Here is a 23,633-nt window from a genome sequence, read left to right as displayed (position 1 = left end):
CTTTTGCAAATTTAGAATCACGCCAACTGAAGGTATCAATGCTCCAAAAATATCTCCCACAATTTCTGCAGCACTCAAACCCCTTTTATTCCGTGTTAGTCCTTTCTCATTGGTTCCATGTTTATCACCAACGTGATGCATTTTTGGAAAGACTATACCCATATAACAACACCGATACCAGTGCGGGGGCAACCTATAATAGGCATTCTTACCAAACACATAATAGACTCCAGGGAATACAGGATCAGTACCACCTCTTAATCCCCAACCCCCTGTTATAAGGAAAGTATGTTCATACTCACTGGAACCAACAAAATGATTATTGTAATCAGTCTTTTGCCTAAGTAAGCAAAGCTTCCCTCTGTGAGGCCAATCCACAGTCCTTGCAGCATAAGTCTCACCCTGTTTATAATTACCTTCTTTATGTTCCCATGGTGATTATCTACTTTTCTGCTCTGCAGCTCTTTGTTTAAAACTTCTACATCTATCTTCTACTGTATTAATAAATTCTATTTCTATACTATGTAACTTACACGTTAGATTATTTTGATGTGCATAAACTGTGTCTATTGTTTTAGTAGACTGGAAAAAAATCATCCATGTACTCTGCATTCCTAGCACTATACACTATATTCATATTCTTTCTAATAGGAACTTCTGAGAAAACTAATTCAAAATTGGAATAATAATACTGAAACATCTCCTTATCATAAAACAAACGGGTTAGTACACTACATGAAATACCATATGTTAAGGGTAGGTGATAGTATGTCACCCCTACTTACGCAGATGTAGGTAACTGCATGCACACATAAAAATCTCTCATATCCATAGTATCCACATACTCGTACAAGAGTTTAGTAAAGGCGTTTAATGAAAAATCATTAATTGATTTATCTACATGTAAAACACTACCAGTTAATTCTTTAATATTACTTTCTAGATCTTCTTTCAGATCTCTTTTAACGTTAATTGTTACATGCTCATTATTATTAGTAACATTCACTGCATTAATAAACATAACAATGGTACTACAAATGTTAATACCAACCATACAAACATTGTTAACGTAACACATGCAAGACAAACATTAAGACATCTTTGCCTATACATGCCCTGATTTCATTTACCAGTCTCAGATTTAGATCTATCCATTCTAAAAATAAAAAAATAGTCTAAAATTTCTAAAAACATTTTCTTTTTTTTTTTTTTTTTTTTTTTTTGAGAACCTTTATTGACAGTTCAAGAAGAATAAGTATGGGCCTACAACCCCCCAGGGCCGGCCGCTAAGCAATCAGAGCAATAACAACAAGTAGAAACACAGGCAGCACTTCGGGGAGCAAAATCGTACTGCTAATACTGTGAACAGCGTAAGTAGGGCACCAGGAGAAAGAGGTTTTCATTTTATGATGAAACGAGGCAGAAGGATCAGGTGACAAGCAATTTTAAAAACAACGATCACGGATATGCGGAGTAATGAACGTTAGCGATTTACAGCAATCTATTCGGTCAATGGCGCAAACACAAGAACATCAGGATGGGGAAACACATAGTATACAGTTGCGCCCGCAGTCACCCGTCAGAACTCCCCAAGAACACCCCGGAAGTTGTGAACACATGGAACGGCAACGAGGCATAGCAAAAGGAGGTGTATCACGCTGATCCCAGAAAAGAAAACAAAAAGAATCAGAGAAGAAAAAGGAGGCCATGGAAAAAAAGATGAAAGAATACAGAATCCCCTCCCCCAACCCCCCACCCTGCACCTCTGCAGATGAGTACGGCCCCCCCCCCAGCAGTGTGCCTGTTGCCCTGGAACCAGACCCGAAATGTAGGAGAATAGGGAAAAAGAAGTAGGAAAGGACCCCCACCAGACGGGGGGGTAGAGAAAGTATTTATAAACTGGAGGAGGGCCTTCATAACAGACCCCCGGCTTCTCCCTCCCGCACGGTAAGGTTCCCCTAAAGTGAACAAGGAACAGCACAAAAACAAACTTCTCAAACCTCGATGGGGAGCATTATGCACCTATTGTGCCAGTAGCCATGTCAGGAGAGCACACCACCCCAAGCCCGCCCGTCCACTAGGCGACCACCCCCGAGGGGCTAGCCTCATCCCTGACCACTCTTCGGAATTCTGCCCATGCCAACCCCTCGACCCAGCACCATACCCAATGTTCCTAGGCAGAGGAATGTCCAACAACAACAGAGAAGCGACGCACACAGGTGGGGTGGAAGTCTCTGAGCATCAACACAGTCCGCCGCTTGAGGAAACAGGCTTCCCAGTGCTGCCCTAGGATCTGCTCTGCACGCAAGGTTCAGGAAGGCAGAAGCAGCCAAAGCAGACATTAGGTGCTGGAGTTGTCTCTGGGTCGCAGGAGGGCATGCACGGGATGAGGCCACCACATCCCACTCAGGTCCGACGCCTCCGGGAAAGATCAGGCTCTCAGAAGGTCGAACACACTGTAGCATACTGGCCGGGGCGTCCAGTCGTACACTAACCTCAGGGGTGGCCGCCACAGCGTCCTCCTGCGCGCAGTGTGGGTAGACTCCGTGTTCGTGCGGACAGGCGGGCCGCCACTGCCCCAACTCCGACGCCACACCATCGAGCTTACTCCCCAAGATCACGAAACCATGAACCAAGGAGGAATGAAGAGTACCAATAGCCTCGAGGAGGTTGCCGTACCCCAGCTCAGCTCTTTGTGATCTCGCCGCCACACTCTCAAAAATCGTACGCTCACAGGCCCGCTGCGGCCCAGCGGACAGGATGGTAGGCTTCATCGACCCAAGATGGCCGCCAAGTATGCCCGACCCTCACCGGGGCCGGGACCCCGGGACAAGCGTCGCGATGTCCACGTCGCGGGTGACCGGGTTCCGGGGGCAGGCAAAAAAACTATCCGTGGTCACGGGCAACAGTCGTCCCCACCACGGACCAGCTCCCGTAGAAATCCGGGGGCGGCCCGCAATGATCGGGGCAGGATACGGACGGCGGCCGGGCAGCTCACCAGCAAGGCAGGGGCAGCCACCGGAGGATCCAAGATTTGCGCCCCCGGTCATGCACTCGGTCAGCTACACTGGGCAGTAGAAATGACCACGCCGAGATGCAGGCCGAGTTTGGCACCGCTCCGGTGGGCCGACTCCACCCAGTCACCACCAGCCGCTGTTGTCGCACTGCCACCCGGCCACGGCGCCCACTCGATGTCCCGGCTCCAGGGTCGCACAGGCCGCAAGGTTCAGATGCAGTTTTCTCCGGCGATAGCACTGCTAGAAACCTCGGAGTCACACAGTCGGGAGCCCCTCTCCTTCAGAAACACGACCACGTAGCACAGGTTGAGGATCTCAGGCAGGATATTCGTGCGGGATGCGGAGGTTCACGGAGCCGGGAGTCTACGCTGCCGTCCCGGTCGCCATCTTGGCTCCTCCTCCTCTAAAAACATTTTCATCAAAAATTAATAAACTAAATTTTGCTAGACTAGTTTTAGGTTGTGCACCCCACTCCTTTTAGGCCTTCATTCTTCCATTCTTACAAGGTCTTTTTGATTTTATGGAGTCCTGTACAGACACCTCCTCCTTTACTGTACTCGGTGACTTTAATTTTCACCTTGAACTCCTCATAGATTCTATGACCATGTCATGACTAGATAGATTTGAAGCTCATGGTTTATCTCAGCGAGTGGTTGGCCCCACCCATAATGCATTACACACACTGGATGGAATTTCTACTTATTATCCCGCAATTCAGATCTATAAGATTCTGCCACTGACCTGGACAGACCACAGGACAATCACTTTTAATCTCCCTGTCCCCACTGCACAACACTTTTAATCTCCCTGTCCCCCCTGCACAACGTCCACCTACAACTTTTGCACGGTCTTGGCGTAATTTCAATCATGAGACCTTCACTGAGAGGCTAACTAACACCGTTCCCATGTTCATTTCTAATTCTAATTTGGATGCAGATAATTACGACAACTGGATTAGAGAAGCAATAGTCCAACTAGCTCCTTTAAGATCAGTTTCCCAACGCAGACATAAACCTACATAAGAGCCCTACATTAGAGCCCTTTCAAAAACGGTCCGAAAATCAACACTCATGATGTCAGGATGTGCCTCTAAATTGGTATGCTTCCAAGAAAGTCCCTCTTAGTCCGAGGATTTCCTGATCTTCACTTAGTTAGATGGTCCAGGCCCGCATAGTGCACTGCAGCCAGTGGGAAGGTCAACAGCCTATGTCATTCAAGATCTGGATGCCGTATGCGCGGTCCTCCTTCCCCATGTGGACCGTTTTTGAAAGGGCTCTATACAATTGTTACTTTCACACTGCCCTGATGAAGTTCCCGGTATGGGAATGAAACGCGTTGGCTGAAGTCTGTTGGTTTGCTGAAATTTTGTACATTGATAAATAAGGACATTTTATACTTCACTACTTGATGTTTTGGACTTTATGAACTGCGCACCCCCACCATTTAAGAAACTTGGAAACTTTCTCCAGAGAGGGACAGGTTTGGAATTTCCACAGTTCTCACAGTGGAACGGGTAGCACCAATATCTACGAGGAATGTAATGGCATAACCATCAACCTCGCCATCCACATAGGGACCTGACTGATCTACTTCTAGAGATGCGCCAAGAACGCACTCTTACTCCCCCCTCAGGCATCGTCATTGTGATGTATCTGAAGCATTCTCTTCAGTCTGCATTAAGTATTGTGAAGCCATCTGCACATTTGAATTCATTTGACCATTATTATGAGAACCCACATTCACATTGTATCTTTGCTTTTGACCATTCACATCCTGATATGGCATGGGAGTTTGTGGTATTTGTAAACCCTGTCCTCTATTTGTTATCTGCATTTGTGGACTTTGATTATGTATCTGATTCATCTGTGTTCTATTCATCTGAGTCTGATTTGTCTGCACTTGATAATCCTGATTCTGCATTTGCATTTGGTCAGCATTTCCACCCTGACCTCTATTATTTAACAGACCTTTACACTTGCTTCGCCAATGTCCAAATTTTCCGCAATTATATCAAGGAAACCTCTTTTTCAATACTTCTTTATCTCTGTAATTAACTCTACCTTTCCTTTAACCCATTGGGATAATTTGTGTCACAGTATTGTCATTTGAAAATACACCTTTCATTCCAGTAGTAGTCTGACCGACCATTATTCTGACAATCATCTGGTAAATCCACACTCAAATGTCCCCCTTTTTTGCCGCTTTCATCTGAGCCAACATTAATTTCTCTTTTAATTTCTTGTGTCTCATTTCTATGTCATCCCCACAATTCTTCGCATTACGAAGTATTTCATCAACTGATTTATTCTGCCAACAAATCAAATGCTGCTGAATCATAGCACTTATCTCCGGTCACAATCCATACACAAACCTATACACAAAATGTCCCATATCTTTCTCTGTGATATTCTCTATACCACTGTACTGTTTGAATACTTGAAGAAGCCTTTCATAATATGTATGCACGGATTCCTTTAATTCTTGAGTAGTTCTGTCTATTTTCACCCAATCTGTTTCTTTTGGAGAAATCTTCCCTTTCAAATACGTAATGACCTGATTATATTTTTTCATCACCTCTTCTGAAGGTGCTCTCGTTTTTGGATCTCTTAGATGTTATTTTTTTAGCCAGTCTACAGCAATTTTACACTCGATCCACAAATCCGCTGGAACTACAATATCAAAAAGACCTTCCAAATCAACCCACAAAAAAGTTTTGTTGAGTTTTTATGTTAGGTATAATAAGTTTCCTTTATAAGTTCCTCGCCCTAGAGGGTGAATTGTTAATAACTTGTAAATCGCTAAATGCAACAAAATGAAAATGTCATTATCAAAATGTTTTCTCACCAAAGAACTTGTGACCAAGCTGTAACTCACATGTGATATCTGTAACTCTTGGCCTTTTTTGACAATTGTTGCTTATGTGCTGCATTTCTGTTCAATCATAAAAATCAATAAACATAATTTGAAACAAATCAACCCACAAAACCTTTGAAACCTTCACAAATCTTTCCATTTGCCTGTACCACTCAACACTCTTTTCTCTCAACCTGGGGAAGTCATTCGTAAATGATAATATGTATTGTCTTGACCAAAGAACATGCACAAAACCACCTCTAAACCACCTCTCTCATTGGGTATGCTGCAACCACATCCTCTGGTACAGACTCTTTTCCTGCTTCTTTTAGAGGGTACAATGGCAAAGCAGCTTTTGTTGATACACTCGCTTCATCCTTCTTTTTTGCCCACCTTCCTTTCCATCTACCTAACTCTCCTCAACATCTTAGTATGAAAATCAACTCTTTAATCTGTAATCATCTCCCTGATTCATTCAAATTTTCTACATTTTTGTCTGTGAAATCCAACCTACATGTCTTTTTTGAAGCTTTAGACTTTTCAATATCAACTCCATACATCTGTGCAACTTCAGCAAACATCTCATGCAAGCTTCTTGCTTTTCTCGTAATGTTCTTACACAAGAATAACAATGAATCTTCCTGATATTTACTCAATCTTTCTGGACTAATTGTACCAGAAATCGTCTCTTCCAAGTCTCCTTTCAATGTATTCACATCTATGTATGCATTTTTATTTTGACCACTACAACCAGGGGCTATCTCTCTAATCCAGTCATCTAATTCTACAGGAGATCGACCCAATGATCTCCGTACATGTTCACTTGTATCATTTCTTAATCTATTAGATGTCTGTGTATCCATTCACCTTTCTACTTGCATCAATCTTTTAGGGTCAAGATGTATAACCCGTTTTGGTGTCTCGTTCCTCTCTGAAACATCAATTAACTGTTCCACTTGTCCTGTAACTACACTCACATTCGTACCACTATTTTCACTTGTTCTTACTAGCTCTCTATCATCATTGTGATAATATTCATTACTCTTTCCTGGAACTGTTAAAGCATTTACTCGAGTAAGTCCTTGCTCATTATACATTGCAGCTATAGGACCAATTGTCACTGGAACGGATAAAACAGCTGGGTTCATTATTGATTTCATTCTCACTACTTCTCTATCTACATTTTGAATCTGACTCACAAGTTCAGGTGATCTATTTATTGGCTTATCAATCTGAATTAAAGGAGCACTCGGTGAAATGCTTGAAGCACTTGCACTCACATTCAAATAAATCTGTTCTTCTTGATATGGTGGAGATCTTTTCATTAATAATTCATTCAGAAAATCCTCATCAAACTCATCTGTACTATTATTTAAATTATCATCCTTTTCTTGCAGTTCAGTATTTTTCTTTTTCTCTTTATTCTTTTCTCTTCCAGTTGACTCAACCTCTCTAACTGGAAACATCCTAGTTCCTTCCACAGTATCTCTCCTCCACAATTTCTTTTGAGCGGGACGCTTCAGAATACCTACTCACAGTATTTTTGTATCTATTCTGTTGTCTGTCTCTTTGTCTTCATGAAAGCATTACTGGCCTATAGTGGATAGTGTACACACAGAGGGGGGCCCGAGGAGATTTTCAAGAGGGTGAACTCCCCGATTCAAATAACAAAACACTCAAGAGCCCTCGGGTCTATCCAGGTGGCATGCTTCATCACTGAGAATCCTCCTCTCACCATAAATGATGAAGCATGCCACCTCTGGTGGACGAGCGAATCCGTCCTTTAAAGGGACACCTTCTTCTAAGTCAGCCTTCTTTGCCCCCCCCTTTTCTCTTGATAGACCCAAGGGCTCTTGTGTGTTTTGCTATAGTGGATAGTGCCATAGACTACAATGGCAATAAAGGGCTTTAGAACAGTAAGCCCTGCGTAGTGCCTCACAGTTCAGAACGTTGATTTACTGCCTGGCTTCCGTCTCCTGCTTTAGAGCGAGTCGGGGCAGGCAGTCTGGAACAGACAGCTCAGACTTAAATACATCGATTTCTTTAGAGATACAATCGTATTTCTAAATAAATCGATCTATTTAATATTTATACAAGAATGTGAAAGAATTTCGGGAGGCGCTGCCCCAGAGCCCTAATGGAGAATCTGCCCCGAATTCATCGACCTCCAAAAGAGCCGATCCCATGTTATAGCCTGCACGGAACCCTGACTGACTATCATGGAGAATGTCGTGCTTTTCCAAGAAACTGGAATTTTGTTGATTATCCCATTTCTCTAACATTTTGGCAACGACCAGAAGTAGGGAAAGAGGCCGAAAATGTCTATGCACCTTGGGGTCCACATTAGCTTTCATCAGCAGAGGTCGAAGCATAGCCTGCTTCCGGGCCTGTGGCACTCTTGCTGCCTCCAGTGAGGTATTTATCACCTTATGAAAAATGGGGCTTATGATCGGGCAGCCATTTTGAGGATATCTGGAGGACAAGGGTCCAATGGGGACCCAAACTTGGAACTGGCCAATAGGGTTGAAGGAATTCATAAGCGTGAGGGAATCTAGGGAGTCTAGCAGAGGGCCAGTATGAGTGTTCCTGTCGGCAATGGGATTGGAACTTAATGTGGGGGAAACTTGTCATAAACCAATTAGATTTTATTGCAGAAGAATTCTGAAAGTTCTCCGCACATCGTTGCCAATGGAATCAGGGTATTAAGCGAAGCAGTAGGTGACAGGAAAGAGTTCACCACTTTAAAAATGGTGTGAGGTTTAATAGCAACGGTAGGAATAGAAGATGAATTAAAATCTTTAAGTGCTTTGTATACCAAACTCTGCAAAGTAGTAAGTGCTTTTTTTGTAGATTACTTTTAAGTCAGTGTCATAAGATTTCCTCCATCTACATTCAAGGATTTTACAGTGTAATCTCTGGGGTTTTTTGCACATCAGTAAACCAGGGTGCCCACGAAGTTGATCTCCGTTAGGATACCAATTTTAGACTAGCAATGCCAACAAGGGCTGAAGTTAGCCAGTAGTTTACATAAGTCATGCCAGGGCCTACAGCACCTAAAAGTTCAAGCAGAGAAGCCTGAAGAGCCTCAGAGAAAAGGTATTCAGATAGTTGCCTCCACGGCCTGGAGATTTTCTGCAAGGGGGTTGATGTTTCTTAGGGCAGGGCCAGAGCATTTTAAAAGGTACTAGGAAGTGTTATAACCAAGCTAATGGAAGGCTCGGGTCCAATTGAATGGTCAGAGATTGGGACAAAATAAGGTCAAGTGTATGACCGGCTGATGAGCTTTATACCTGAGCCCCCACACAGTATGCGCAAGTTAATTGGCCGGCCCAGAGGGAGAAAGGGAGTGACACCTCTGCCCGTTGATAAAAGGGAGGCAATGGACGCCCATCTGCCTCCAGTAGGGCCACTGCGGCACCCACTGGGCCGCTGGCGGCATCTGAACAAACCAGACACAGCCCAAATTGGCCCCCCAGGCTACCAATAAAGTAGACCACAGCTGCAACTTCGATACCGGCCCCTCGGCCATTGCCCAAGTGCCCGCCTTACCAATCCCACCCAGCTCAGGCTGAGCTCAACAATTTCCATGTCATTAAAGACATGCAGACAAGAATAGTCTTTACAATAGAAGACACACACACGAGGTGAGAATAATATAATAATTGGAAAATGGAATAGCAATGACCATAACGATAATGTACATCTCTGAATATGCACAATTCTATTGCTAGATTGCCTGCTCTCTGTCCCGCTGAATCTCTGCCTGTGCTCTGCCATGCTGCATCCGTTCCTGCGTTCAGTCATGCGGAGTTTATGCCTGCTTTCGGCTACGGTGCATCGTCGGGCGTTCTCCTCCAGCTGCATCGCTAGCCTGCTCTTCCCGATGCTTCACCGTGTACCTGGTCTCATGCCTGCCGCTCTGCACGCCTGCCGCGTTGTACACCTGCCTCTCTCCCCGCAGCCTGCGAGAGCCCTCTAATGCTCGAGTCGACCTCTGGTAGCCGCCGGCACACTCTGAGCCGCCTCTTTTTTCTCACACCTGCTGGACGTCCCATAGACCCTCCCCTCCGGCCGCGCCGCTTCCCCGCGCCCGATGCTCTATTAACAGCCTGTGCTGCGAGAGACGGGCACACGAAGGCTGCCTCTCCGGAGCTCCGCAGCTCCTGCCTCCGCCAGTGGTACTGCCCCGCCCCGGAGCCCATGGATCACCAACCGGATGCAGAGGTGGCCGGCGGGGTCGTGCCGAAGTCACCACAGCTGAAGGGCAGGGACCCTGGAGAGGTGCTGATGTGCCAGGCAGTCAACCCCTGCCACGCCAACCACAGGGGCGAGCTGAGCGCTGGACAGCTCCTCATGTGGATCGACACGGCCGCCTGCCTGACCGGTGAGAGCTGCGCCCGCAGGGGGCGCTGCGCGCACTGTCCTCGCGGCACTCGGGAGAGATGCGCTGACGCGCTTGATTACCTGGGGATTGTTTACGTGCCTTCGAGTGGACGTAGTCCTACTTTTAAATACCCTGTACCTCTGAACGGCATTTTTGACAATGTGCAGATACACCCCATACTAGCACGCAGTGATAAGTTTAGTTATACAATGCCCGTTGTTATGCCACTTGCTATGCGTATCAAATAAAACTGCGCCTGCACGGTGATCCGTTTAACAAAATTACATACTATTCCCAAAGCTTCTATACGTTTAATAACGCGGTTGTGCGTTCAGTTTCATGCCGATGCCATTGGGAAACTGACATTCCACACGTCACGATGACCCCGTACAGACCAGCTTTAATATGTTAATGGTTGTGGCGCATTGACACTTTGAACCGCACGCTGACACGTTTCAAGATCGGCTGCTTATTTTTATGGCCGTATAATGCATAGAGGACATGGTGAGTCTGAGAGAGACCTGCTGAGGAGTTAAAGTTGCCAGTAATGGGCCTGGTATTTGTAGTGACACGCTGATATATTTTTAATGATATGCTAATAAGCTTAGTGCTATGCGGAGACATTGTATCTCATGTCGCTACGCCTATCTACATATCGATAGCCTTATTGAAACGCTGACATTTTAAATAACACGCTGATAAAGTTAACTGAATGCTAACACGCTACTCTATTTGCAAATCTTTTTTATGCCGAAACATATATAGTGGTAAAGTAACCTCTTTCTTAAAACAAGCATTGATGGGAAAGAATCTTCGACTTCCAAAACATTAACTTCCTGTTGCTACTCTGCTGGCTGAAGCGGTGACAGGAGCGGCGAAGCTGCTGAAACTCTAGGTTTGGTTACAGAAGTAATCCACTTAAGGTTTCCCACACCACACACTCCCCCCTCCCCCCACGCACTGTGAGAAGCTGCACCTGCAAGCTAGCTGCGTTTTCCAGCTTCAGCGGGTCACGCAATGCGGGCACTATAGCCAATGTGAGGGAAAGAAGTGAACAACTGTGCAGTTCAAACATATTGGACAAACCCAATCTGATTACGAGTGAAAGATTGGAGTCTGTGGATACCCCTGTGTCCCACTGGGCTGCGTTGTTTGGTGGCGGGCCTCGTTGCAGAGGCCATATTGTTAATGGGTGGTGTTTGATTCATTTGCTGCATATGAATATTTTGATTTGTGATGTTTATTTTCCTGTGATGAGAGATCTTCACTTACCGTGTCGTCCATTTAAGTATGCGTCAAAGTCAGATGGGTTTTCATACTTGAATAAGATTTGTGTGTTATCTGCATAACAGTAATAGTTGCAAGTGAAGCAGGAGAGTAGGTCCGGTGGAGAGCGAAGGCAAGAGTTACAGATGAAGTAGAACTGTTAGGTGCGTTAGTTGTGAATTGAATGGAGCTGTCCTGAAGGCAAAAAGGGAGATGGCGATGATCCCTCTGGTAGGAACGATGCAGCCGGCTTCACTTCGCTTCCTTTTTGTTTCCAAGTCTCTGCAGAAGATTGGGGTGATGAACAGTATCAAAAGCGAGGAAGAGTTCAAGTATAAGCATGCTGGTACTCCAATGCACATATTAGCCTTCAAGCAAACCTTTCTATCTTTTTTTACTAAAGGAGCCTGTTATTGGCCAGATGTAAGAAGGATCTCCTGTTTCACGGCACGTTTGGTTTAGGACATCTAGAGTTCCTTTGTGCAGATGCCTGATTTCAAGGAGTTGTTGACCGTTCCGGCTGGACTGGCTACAGAGCTATCCAAGAGGACATTGGTCTGTTGGTGATTCTGCTCTGGCCTACAAGTGTTTGCAGCATTGGTGAAGTCTTCTGTAGCCAGGAAGTTAAAGGCGATTAACTGTAGTTGTTTTCATGTTTTGTTATCTGGTGAACTGAGCGATGCTGCTAGAAGTGTGGTTGAACAGCGGGAAGGTAAGGAGGGAGAAGTTGACTGGTCAATAGGAAGTCATTCAGGTGTGACTTGCAATCAGCAAGGGTCAGTGATGAGGAAGCCTTTTGCGTTGTTGCCAAGGAACCAAGATGTCCTAAGGTACTACCACTTCAGGTATTGCAAATGAATTGCCATTTTCCTCTGAACTCTTCTAAAGGGGATGTTTGTGACCTTTTAGTTCCTTAGGTCTACAGATCGCTCAATAGCTCCCCCTATTCAGATCTCGTTTCCTTTGTATGGATCTTGGCCACTGTCAGCTCTCCATAATATAGGGCGGATCTAACTGAAGCAAGGCATTGAGGTTTTGTTAACTTTACATGCTCCATCAGCTTTCCTTGCTACCCTCTCCAGAAGAAAAGAAAGTTAAGCATCCATATTGCTCACCATACACAGGCTGTAGGACGACTATTACCGAATGTGTGCATGGAAATAATGTATATTTAGACCAATGATTGACTATACATTGATATGCACTTGTTTAGTATCCACAAAATATCACATTTACAGGAGTCAACTAAACATGTACAGAGTGAACAGACCATAGAAGAAGCCAAATTAATTTAGGAAAACATAATAGTGCCTGAACATGCTGTTGGGACGGGAATGTCCCCTGCGAGGTATACAGTCATGTTGCCTTATCCTGAATGCAAAACTGTAAATATCTGTTTTCCAAGATATTGGTTCTAGCCTCAAGCTAATCTAGTGCATAGAAGCCTATGCTGTCCCTTAAGATGACTGAGGTCCTGGACCTGTCCTGTGACCTGAAGGAGCACACCAAGCATGCCCTAATTTTGCTGACAGCGGACTACTGGCTTGTCCCCATTTCAGGGTTGAACTGAGACAGAAAATTGGACCAGGCATCAAAATAAAAATGGCCCCCATTATTAAATTAGATATATATTTTTGTATTTATAAATTGGGGCAGTTTTGAACTTGTAAATCATGCTGTATAAGTATTTTCAAATATATGGATGACTGCATGGATCCGAGCTTGCTGCAAGCAATGTTTGTTTCAATATCTGGGAAATCAACAGTAAAAACAGGCCCTGCAGACCACAAACAACCAAAAAACAAGCTCACAAACTGATCTGTCAGAGCAGCCCATCAGGCACTGCCTGATTGCCCTGTGGGCCAGTCAGACCCTGTACCGGTTTAGCATATAGAACGATGGTGCGGCATACTGTGTGTTTTTGTGAATCTATAGTCATGGCAATAACTTTTTATCAGTGTCTCTGTGTGAGAAGTTGGCCTGATATATGCTGTCCACCAGTTATAGTGGGCACCTTGTATCAGTCCAAACAACCCTTTATGGTGATAGGTTAAAGACAACCTTTATTGAAAGCTATCCTAGTGGTAGCTATGGAGAGCAGCCTTCAGGCTAAGTTTTGAAGGAATGTAAAGCAGCTTGTTTTACCAGTCTATAATCTCTTGAATGACCAAATGAAAAGACAACCACACCAGGTATATATTTAAAATATATGTATTTAAGATAAAACACACCCCTCTAATCCCTTTATGAGGCTGGAGTTTGAAGTACTTAAGTTACAAGTCAGTATTCAACGGTAAAAGCACAAATACACGTTTGGGCCCTGTGGAAATATGGATTTTTCTGGTCAGTTATGTCCCATATCTTGGACCCCAACGGTTCTATGTAAATGTTACAAGTACATGTATGTTCCCTCCAGTTCCAGTTATGAAGACGCAAATACATGTGCGTCCACCGTTAACATGTCCTCTTTCAGATCCGCCATGAATGGGCCGGATATTCCATTCCTAAGTACGAAAGGCCACCGCCTTTATATGGTTCACTTATGCCATTTTACAGTCCAGGCAAGTAGGCCCTGATTCTGTCATCAAGCTTTTCTTGCTTTCTGTCTCTGAAGCTCCAGTCCGAGCCTGCATCTGTGACCATGAACTTTGTCTCATTCCCTGCGCGGCTCACGATGCCTGACATCAGCTTGCTGCCTGCCAAGAACTGTATTTCACCTTCGGAAATTATCTGCTCCGCTCCCTGCCCAATGCATTCCTGTCTAGTAGCTTAAGTAAACATTCTGCCAGCTACCGAGCAAAGGCCCGGCTTCTCTGTCTTCATGCAAGTAATTCATAGCCCTGTTACTATGGAAGACTCCTGCCCTCGCATCTAGTGTAGACACTTAGACGCTTGTACACGCACTAACAGTCAGTATAGTCAGTATAGAATAAGATTCTACTCTAAAAGACCTCTCTTTTGGATAACATAGTTCTTTAAACATAGGATGTTAGATATGATTTGGGATTAGGTTGACTTGACCCTCCAGACTTCTGTCGCCACATGTAGAGCTAAATGTCAAGTCCCCTTCACCCCCTAGTTGCACGTCAATCACACGTCATGCTGCTGCGCGCGCATTTCTGCCAAGTATTTCTGCTGACATTGCGAAATTCTTTCATGTAACCACCCTCTTATGACATCACATCTGATGACGTTCTTTAAACACACCCAGTTACGCCTATCTTTGCCACGTATGAATATATTACCTCCACTATCAATTGTTACGCCTCTTGTATTTGCTCCACTGTAATGCTTATTGTATAAAAGTAATTGATTGTCAATAACGTATGTACTTCACTTCCTGAACCTTCGTGGTGATGGAACTTGGAGCAACCGATTATAATCGACCATTGGAATAAAGCCCATTCCGAACCTCTAATACCACGGATTCTGCCTCTTATTTACTGAGCTATTTTATTATGTTTCTGTATCAAATTAAGTCCCGGTAATTAAATTATTTACCACATAAATGGCGCCCGAACAGGGACACTTTCTCATCTCACGCGCCGGCGGTGCGTTGCAGGCCCGGTCTCCTGCCACAGCTGGACGGACAACAACGCGTACCAGCAGGATTTCCTGTATCTCCCTCCGGTCAAGCGGGGGCGACTGAGGCTGCGATCAACACCCAGACGAGGCGGTGAGAAGTGCGAAGTATCCCGACCAGAGCCTAGCTGAGAGAGCAAGATCCGAGGTATACAGAGGCCCACCAGGTTTCCGATGTCCCGAAGTGTCCGAAGTTGTCGAGTCGAGTCCAGTCCGGTTCAAGTTCAGTTCAGATCCGTTCCGAGGCCTTCCGTTCCGAGCTACCCGGTGAGTACCATTGCTGGGGAGGCGTTCTGGCGTGCACATAAGTTGTGCCGGTCCAGACGGGTTTGGGTACACAAATCCGGTCTGCACTGTTTCAGCAGTGTATCTGTACTGTTTAGCAGTATATCTAGTATATCAAGTATATAAATTCAGAATAATTCAGTTAAATGCCGAGTATTATGTTTAGTGATTAAGTTTTCTTAGATCATCGTCATCATCATCGTTGCTCATGTAAATGTTAAATGTTAAATGTATTGATATGTCCTGCATGTGGTATGAATGACTGTTCATTATTGTGTTTTATTGTATTAAGTTTGTTCAAAACCAAGTATCAGATCAGTTTTCAATATGCCGCTCTTTTCAAAACTAAGACAGATCACAACTAGAAAAGGGGTACTCGAAGAAGCTGTTCCTATTCCTCCTAGGGACACTCCAGGGTACTTCATGTATCATAAACACGGCCTAGACGCTATATTATTTCTTGATCTATGGGTAGACTACACTAAGGAATTACCAGAAAGTCAGAGGTGGCCCGCAGCTGGGACCTGGGATGCAGAGTGCATCGTGAAAGTAGAGGAAGAATTATGGAAAAAGAAAGCTAGACAATCACAGAAGGACGCCATTGAATTATGGCGTAAAGAATCGTATAGACGCACAGAAAAAGCACGTAGACAGGAAGAGAAGAGTAAAGAGAATTCAAATAAAGTTCAAGAAAATCTATTAATTGAAGAAGGTACACGAGTAAAATCAGAACAAGTAGACAGACAAAGACATGCCCTTATGAAGGGTATGTATCCCCTTCTGGCCGAGGGATTACCTAAGGCTACTGCGGGGATACCAAAAGACTTGCCACCCCCATTATTTCCAATAAAGGTACATCCTAAGGGGCATCCTAGAACCGCAGAAGATGTTTTTCTTTCCTCATATTTAGATGACGCAGCTCCCGAGTATGCTAACCCCGCCCCGCATAGACCGCCTGCCAGGGATATTCAACGCCAAGATCCAGTACCCGTATCTTTACAGCAACAAGTCCTGACACAAGTTCCGGCAAGCACATCTGTTTCTACATCTGTTCCTACAGCTACTTCTATAGCTGTGTCCACACCTATAGTTGCTGTATCACGTTCAACGAATCCTTTCACACCCGATACCCCAGACGGGGCTACCGGAGGTGCTACCAATATTTTTTCTACGCCACCCAGAATAAATAAACTTACCTTTCAAGAGTCAGCACATTCACGTACCCCCAAACTCATAAATGCCCGTACGCTTAAGGAACTTCTTATAGATTGTAGATATGACCCTGTGCCCGGCAAAGAGGACGAAATGATCATGGCATCATTACGTATCAGACGAGCCGCAGTGTATTTAGGGAAGTTACCAGGAATGGCTGCGCATCTAGATAATATGTACCATTTTGTCCAAACAGGGCGAGATTCAGAATGTATTAACAGAGCTATGGAATACCAGAAAGTGGAAATACAGGGGGAACTGTTACGTTTCCTTATAAATTGTGTGATCAGAAATCAAGACCGACCTGGGGTAGACCCGGAAGCAATGCAGATTCTTACCAGATGGAGCCAGAATATATCAGAAGGGAGACATGATAAGCAAAACTGTATAATAGCCATGTGCAGAAAGATCCGTAAAGAAATAGAACGCCTACACGAAGAGAGATTAGCGGTAGACCAGTTTGAACAAAACGAGGAGGAGGAAGGATCAGGACTGCCCACAGGACAGTCAGACACCATAGCCTATGTAGGTAGAGGAAGATCTTGTAATAGTACCAGATGTTTTACTGATCCGATACGTCCGATATGTCCAGATAATAACAGGAATTTCCAAACACCTATAATAAATATAAGGTCCCCCGAGCATTCGTTCCAAGTCGCTGACAAATTACTGCGAGAACGAAGGGGTTATCATTTACTCGATTCTATGGATGAACAAGAATTAGCCAGGTCAGCCGTTCATTGGGTTGACAGTCCCGGAAAATATGGTGATGATACAGTAGCACACACATTTTTGAACCTCACCCCAGATGAACAGCGTTTAGCTGGGATTTATATGATTCAACAACTTCTTATACTATATAAAAGCCAACATTCAGATCCTGGTCCCTTACCTGATATATTGACTGAATTACTCACGAATAGATGGAGAGGTTCAGGTACTAAGTTAATTAAGGAAATACTAGAATCCAGAAAGCAGTACATTCTTTTTGTATGTCCAGAACATGTTTCATTGCCCATCAAGGAAAGACCGATGTATTACATGGACAGACAGAACCCCTTACGAGAAGTACACCCAATAAAGGGCGAGGACAATCAGTTTAAACGTGTATATGTATATACGCCCATATCGAAAATAGAATTGTTAGAAATGAAGAAAGTGGTACCCAGTCATGACAAAGACCCAGCGGGTTTCCACCGAGAAATTAAAGACATGTTACTCATGGGAGAGTATACCTATCCCGACATTATGACAATATTAAAGGTATTAATGCCTGCTGGCATTTATGAAAAACTCAAGGAAAAAGAGTGGGAGGTAGGAGACCAAAAGATAGATTGGACAGCATTAGAAAATGAAGAAAGAGCCCGAGGTCCAGGTTCGGGGCTTGGGGACAAAACTAAAGCATTACCAGGTTTATTAGTACAGGTACTGCCACGTTTATTAACTACGAAAAAGGAAGACTGGGGTGCAATCTCAGCCTGTAAACAAAAGCAAGATGAAGACACTAGTGATTTCTATGCCCGATTCGAAAAATGTTTTGGTATAAATAGTGGTATAAAAGCAAGTAGCGAGTCATACCCACATCTGTTTGTGACAAAATTAGTTGAAAATTCTTTGCCCCAAGTGAAGAATAGAGTATTAAAATTCGAGAGTACATGGCAAGGTAATACCCCATCACAAATGTTACAAATGTTACAGTACCATTACAATAGAATTAGAGAGGAACAAGAACATGAACAAAGACGCATGAAAGACACGAAAATGAAAATGCTAGTCTCTCAGACAGTTCCAGCTGAAGGACATAAAAAGGGTACGACACATTCCGGTGATTCAGCAGGACCTATAAAAGGGACATGCAACTATTGTAAACAGCCAGGACATTACATACACGATTGCCCAGTCCTGAAGCGTAATATCGCCACAGGTATTACAAAAGAAAGACCACGGCCACTTAGACAGGATCAGAATGAACAAGGAGCACCGCAGCATGCACAAGCCATGCCAGCTCCACAACAGTCTATACAGTTTGTGCCAGCCGCACCAGCGCTGCCGGCTGCTGCCACACAAACCACGACACGACAGCTGTACCAGACCGCACAGTATGACTATCCTGATTATCAACGATACGCATGAACCAGCCTAGAGAGGGAAGTTGACTTACCCCTTATCGAGGTCCCTGTAGACCAAGAAGGACCTTATGTACATAGTGAATTATTAGGCCAAGATAGAAATTTTTTACTTGATACAGGGGCAAGTCGAACAACTATAAAACGTAGTGAAGTTCCAGGGGCACCCCTCTCAGGCTCACAGAATATATCCCTTGGTTTTTCAGGAAAACCTATTGTTAATGAAGTATCACAGCCTCTTCCACTTACGATAGGACCCTTGACCAGAACTACAGATTTATTGCTTACTAAATCATGTCCAGAAAACTTGTTAGGTATAAAAACACTGAAAGCTCTAGGAGCTATAATATGTTGTTCTCCGGAAGGAGTAAGATTGTTTTTACGTGATTTCAAAGGTCATTATGTGTCTCGAGACATGGATCCCGACTGCAGACTTTACCCACACATTTATGGGCACAAGGCCCTACAGATGTTGGTTGCATGAACATTACACCATATCGAGTCACACTAAAGGCAGGAGTGGTACTACCACGAATGCGACAATACAAGTTACCCCCAGATGCTGTAATGGCTTTACTGCAAATCATTGACGAGCTTATTGGCCAAGGAGTGGTTGTGGAGACCGACTCCAATATATGTAATTCACCGATAATTCCGATTCTTAAACGAACTGATCCAAAGGCTTCCCCAGTATATCGATTGGTTATTGATCTGCGCGAATTAAATAAATGTATTGTACCACAATACCCCGTAGTTCCAGACATCTCTTCATTACTGACAGCTATTGATTCCGAAGCAACATTCTTTACTGTAATTGATCTCAAGAATGCCTTTTTCAGCGTCCCAATAGATCCGGAAAGCCAATATTTGTTCGGATTTAGTTTGAATGGACGTAGCTTCAAATTCTCACGCGCACCTCAAGGATTTACAGAAAGCCCCAGCATCCATAGCCAAGCACTGAAACGAGAACTTGACAGTATCCACATGCCAGTCCACACTGCTCTGCTTCAATATGTCGATGATCTGCTGATCACCGCCCGAAGCGAACCTGAATGTGAAAAAGCATCACTGACGGTTTTACAATTTCTAGCCGAAAAGGGGCACAAGGTGTCCCCTTCTAAGCTGCAATTCTGTGTCCAGCGAGTTATTTACCTTGGTCACTCGCTGTCCAAGGAGGGAAGGCAGCTTACACCTGACCGCATTCAGTTAATTGCAAATATGCCAATACCCAAGACACAAAAGGAGGTGCGGGCTTTCATAGGCCTCACTTCATATTGTAGGCAGTGGATCCCTCAGTTTGCGTTTCTAGCAAAACCACTCATTCAATTAACAACACAGGAGGCAGCCACATCGACTGTCCTCCCTTGGACTCAGGAACACACACTAGCTTTTGAAAGCTTAAAGAAAGCTCTATGTCAAGCACCTGTTTTAGCAACACCATGTTACAGAAAACATTTTACACTCTTTGTTACAGAACGAGAAGGTACTGCCTTGTCAGTACTCACACAGGAACAAGCAGGATCACACAAACCGTGTGCTTATTTTTCTAGTACATTAGATCCCGTAGCTCAGGCTCTGCCTGCGTGCCTGAAATCAGTGGCAGCGACAGCTTTAGCAATCAGACAAAGCGATGCCATAGTGTTAGGACATCCATTGACAGTTCAAGTACCACACGCAGTAGAGGTTCTTGTGAATCGAACGCAAACACAACACTTGACTATAGCACGACTTACAGGGTATGAACTAACATTGTTTCAGCCACATATAGAAATCAGACGTTGTAACACATTGAATCCTGCCACACTTTTACCTGTAAATGGAACAGACCCACTAGCTCATGATTGTATTGATGTTATTACAATAACGACGAAACCCAGACAAGACTTGACAGATGTCCCATTGTCAGATCCAGACCTAACGTTGTATGTAGATGGTTCATGTATGAGAACAGGTACAGGAGAGTTAGTGGCCGCTTACGCAGTCACAACAGACACTGAAATTATTGAAACCAAGTGTATAAATACCTTGTCCGCTCAAGCAGCAGAGCTCGTCGCTCTGACACAAGCCTGTATTCAAGCCACAAATAAAAAAGTCAACATATACACTGATTCACGTTATGCATTCGGAGTTGTACATGACTTCGGCGTGCTGTGGCGAGAGAGAGGTTATTTAACTTCTCACGGTGCCCACATTCAGCACGGACCCCTCATTCATGCCTTATTAGATGCAATACATTTACCCATTGCAATATCGATTATGAAATGTAAAGCTCATACGAAAATTACTGATATCATTTCTCAAGGCAATGATCTAGCTGACAGAACAGCTAAACAGACTGCTCAAACTCAAACATCCGACATGACAAAGACAATAGTCCAGACACCAACACATTGTATGACGGTTAAAGATCCTACTCTGGACGTAATTGATATACAGACACATGCTACTCCAGACGAAATAGAGAAATGGACTGAATTAGGAGGGATCCAAACAGATCAAGGATGGATGATGAAGGAAAAATCTGTGTGGTTCCTTCCTGATTCAATGGTCCAAGTCATTATTAACACTGTCCATAGTCCAGCGCATCTAGGAGAGAAAGCTATGCTAGACAGCATTCAACATATTTGGTTCAACAAACATTTACGAGCAGCAGCGAAACAAAAAGTCCGTACCTGTATGATCTGTTGTCAGTTCAACCCAGGAAAAAGCATTCCCGTAGAGCAGGGTGGATTTCAGCCTCCTGATCACCCTTTTGAAATCCTCCAGATGGATTATATCCAGATGGAACGATGTCGAGGATTCAAATATGTTCTCGTAGTTGTCTGTGCTCTTTCCCGTTGGACCGAAGCGTACCCAGTATCAGATTACACTGCCCCGACCACTGCCAAGCAGCTAGTTCGAGAATTCTTCCCACGGTACGGTTTACCACGTGCTGTCTACTCAGATAACGGCCAGCCGTTCTCATCCGAACTAATGAAACACGTTTCACTTTTGTTAGGTTATCAGTGGAAATTCCACTGTGTCCGACACCCCGAGGCAGCAGGTCTCGTGGAAAGACATAATCAGACCCTGAAAATTAGATTGTCTAAAATATGCAGGGAGAAAGGTGTCGACTGGGTAGTAGCATTACCAGTTGCACTCTTTTACATGAGAATGGTAGCACACTCTCGAACAGGGCTATCCCCGTATGAGGTGATCTTTGGCAGACCACCAAATATGTGGGGGACGCCTATACCACGTAAAATAACTGATATTGACTGTAATATGCTGACAGATTATTTGGCTTCCTTGATGTCTGCACTACAATCTTGTCGTTCACAGGTAGCTGCAGCTTTTCCTGACAACACTGAAGTGAAACCCCATGACGTAATTCCGGGGGATCTCGTTTTAGTGAGGAACTTTGATCGAAAGACTCAGCTGGATACTAGGTGGAGGTCGCCTCAGCTCGTGTTATTAACGACGAGGACAGCCGTGAAGATCGAAGGCAGAAAAGGCTGGGTACATTCAAGTCATATCAAGAAATTTCATGGACTACCAGCAGATGTGAATACCACACCTCGTGTGTCTTCACCCATTGACTCAAAACTTCCTTTTGTTGAAAAGAGTAATGCCGAACATTATAAACTAAAGCTCAGGTCCAATCAGTCAAGCAATTTGATTGTTTAAGTCCTCTCCGAGGTGAAGCGGTTGAATTGTCTCTGACATGTATCCCTTGGACCTGAATAGAGATAACACCCGAAAAATGTTGAAACGACAGGCGTACTGTAAATCACTGCGGAGTCATTGCATAGTGACGTTATTAATTTTGTTTTTCTTAAGTCTTTTAATAATTACCGCAAGTATATTGTTGCACATATATTATCCTATTTCTAGACATGTTTACAATGTTACTGCTGAACATTCTTTTAGTGAATTACCTCCGTTTGAGTTGTCTTATAGATTTGCGCTGCGCAATAACACTTTTATTAGTATGTTACATCATTCCCATCAGGTTAGCAATGCTACAAATTGTTGGATATGTGGCCGACTCCCTCCCTATCAGAACTATAAAGGGATTCTACCTCTTTTTCCATACCCGTTCACACACAACGGCTCCTGTGGAGCATGGTTTAGTTTAATTAATTCCTTAGATTCAAATTCTGCAGTTTATCAAGACAACTGGGTATGGGGAAATCTGAACTTAGTTTTACTTAAAGTCTGCCACCCCAACAAGGAGGGACTTCCCAAAAGAACAGGAACTGATCTAGAAAATGAAGTATATGGATTAGGTAATTTTACGCTTAATCTTATGATCCTAAATGTCGAATCCGAAGCTAATCCAAGTTTGCCCGCCATGTCAGTATTTCCAGTAAAAGGTGAATTATGTGTGAGAAAGAATGGTTCCATACATATGGGCCATAGTAGATGCACCACTGTAATAGAATTCAGTGATCAAGGCAAGTCGACATTTAGAGCTTCCCGCCATTCCTATTTTATATGTGGTCAGACGGCATATGTACGTTTGCCTCTAGATTGGGATGGTACCTGCTACATTGGATTCCTTTTGCCACCTGTTTTTCTAGCTCCTCCTGATTATCACAGAAATACTCATTTAGTACACAATAGAGAAAGGAGAGATCTCCCAATAGTCGACTACACTGAAACAGCATGGGAAAAATACACAGATTTCAATAAAGGTCTCTTTCCCTATATAGGTACCGTTACTAATAGTAAGCTGATACGTAGATTGACTAGAACCCTTGAAGCAGTAGTGAACGAAACTATTTCCGCCTTAGGCAATTTAACAGAAGAGCAGTCTGCTATGCGGATTGTTGTGCTTCAAAATCGTCTTGTCCTTGACGTCATCCTGGCCGATAGGGGCGGAGCTTGTAGGGTCATCGGATCAAGCTGCTGCGTATTCATACCAGA

General features: G+C 44.0%; 1 protein-coding gene across 1 annotated transcript in view; it reads left to right on the top strand.

Moving 5' to 3' along the window:
* Nucleotides 1–9,978: 9,978 nt before the first annotated feature.
* Nucleotides 9,979–23,633, top strand: part of ACOT12 (acyl-CoA thioesterase 12) — a 517,871-nt gene continuing 504,216 nt past the window's right edge. The window contains exon 1 of the mRNA XM_085640749.1: nt 9,979–10,254. Coding sequence (XP_085496875.1) covers nt 10,071–10,254 — 184 coding nt within the window. The 5' untranslated portion in view covers nt 9,979–10,070. The remainder of the gene's footprint in view (nt 10,255–23,633) is intronic.

Source organism: Triturus cristatus, chromosome 2_1 (assembly GCF_964204655.1).
Source record: "Triturus cristatus chromosome 2_1, aTriCri1.1, whole genome shotgun sequence".
In the NCBI taxonomy this organism is placed as follows: domain Eukaryota; kingdom Metazoa; phylum Chordata; class Amphibia; order Caudata; family Salamandridae; genus Triturus; species Triturus cristatus.
This window is presented reverse-complemented; position numbering and strand designations above follow the sequence as displayed.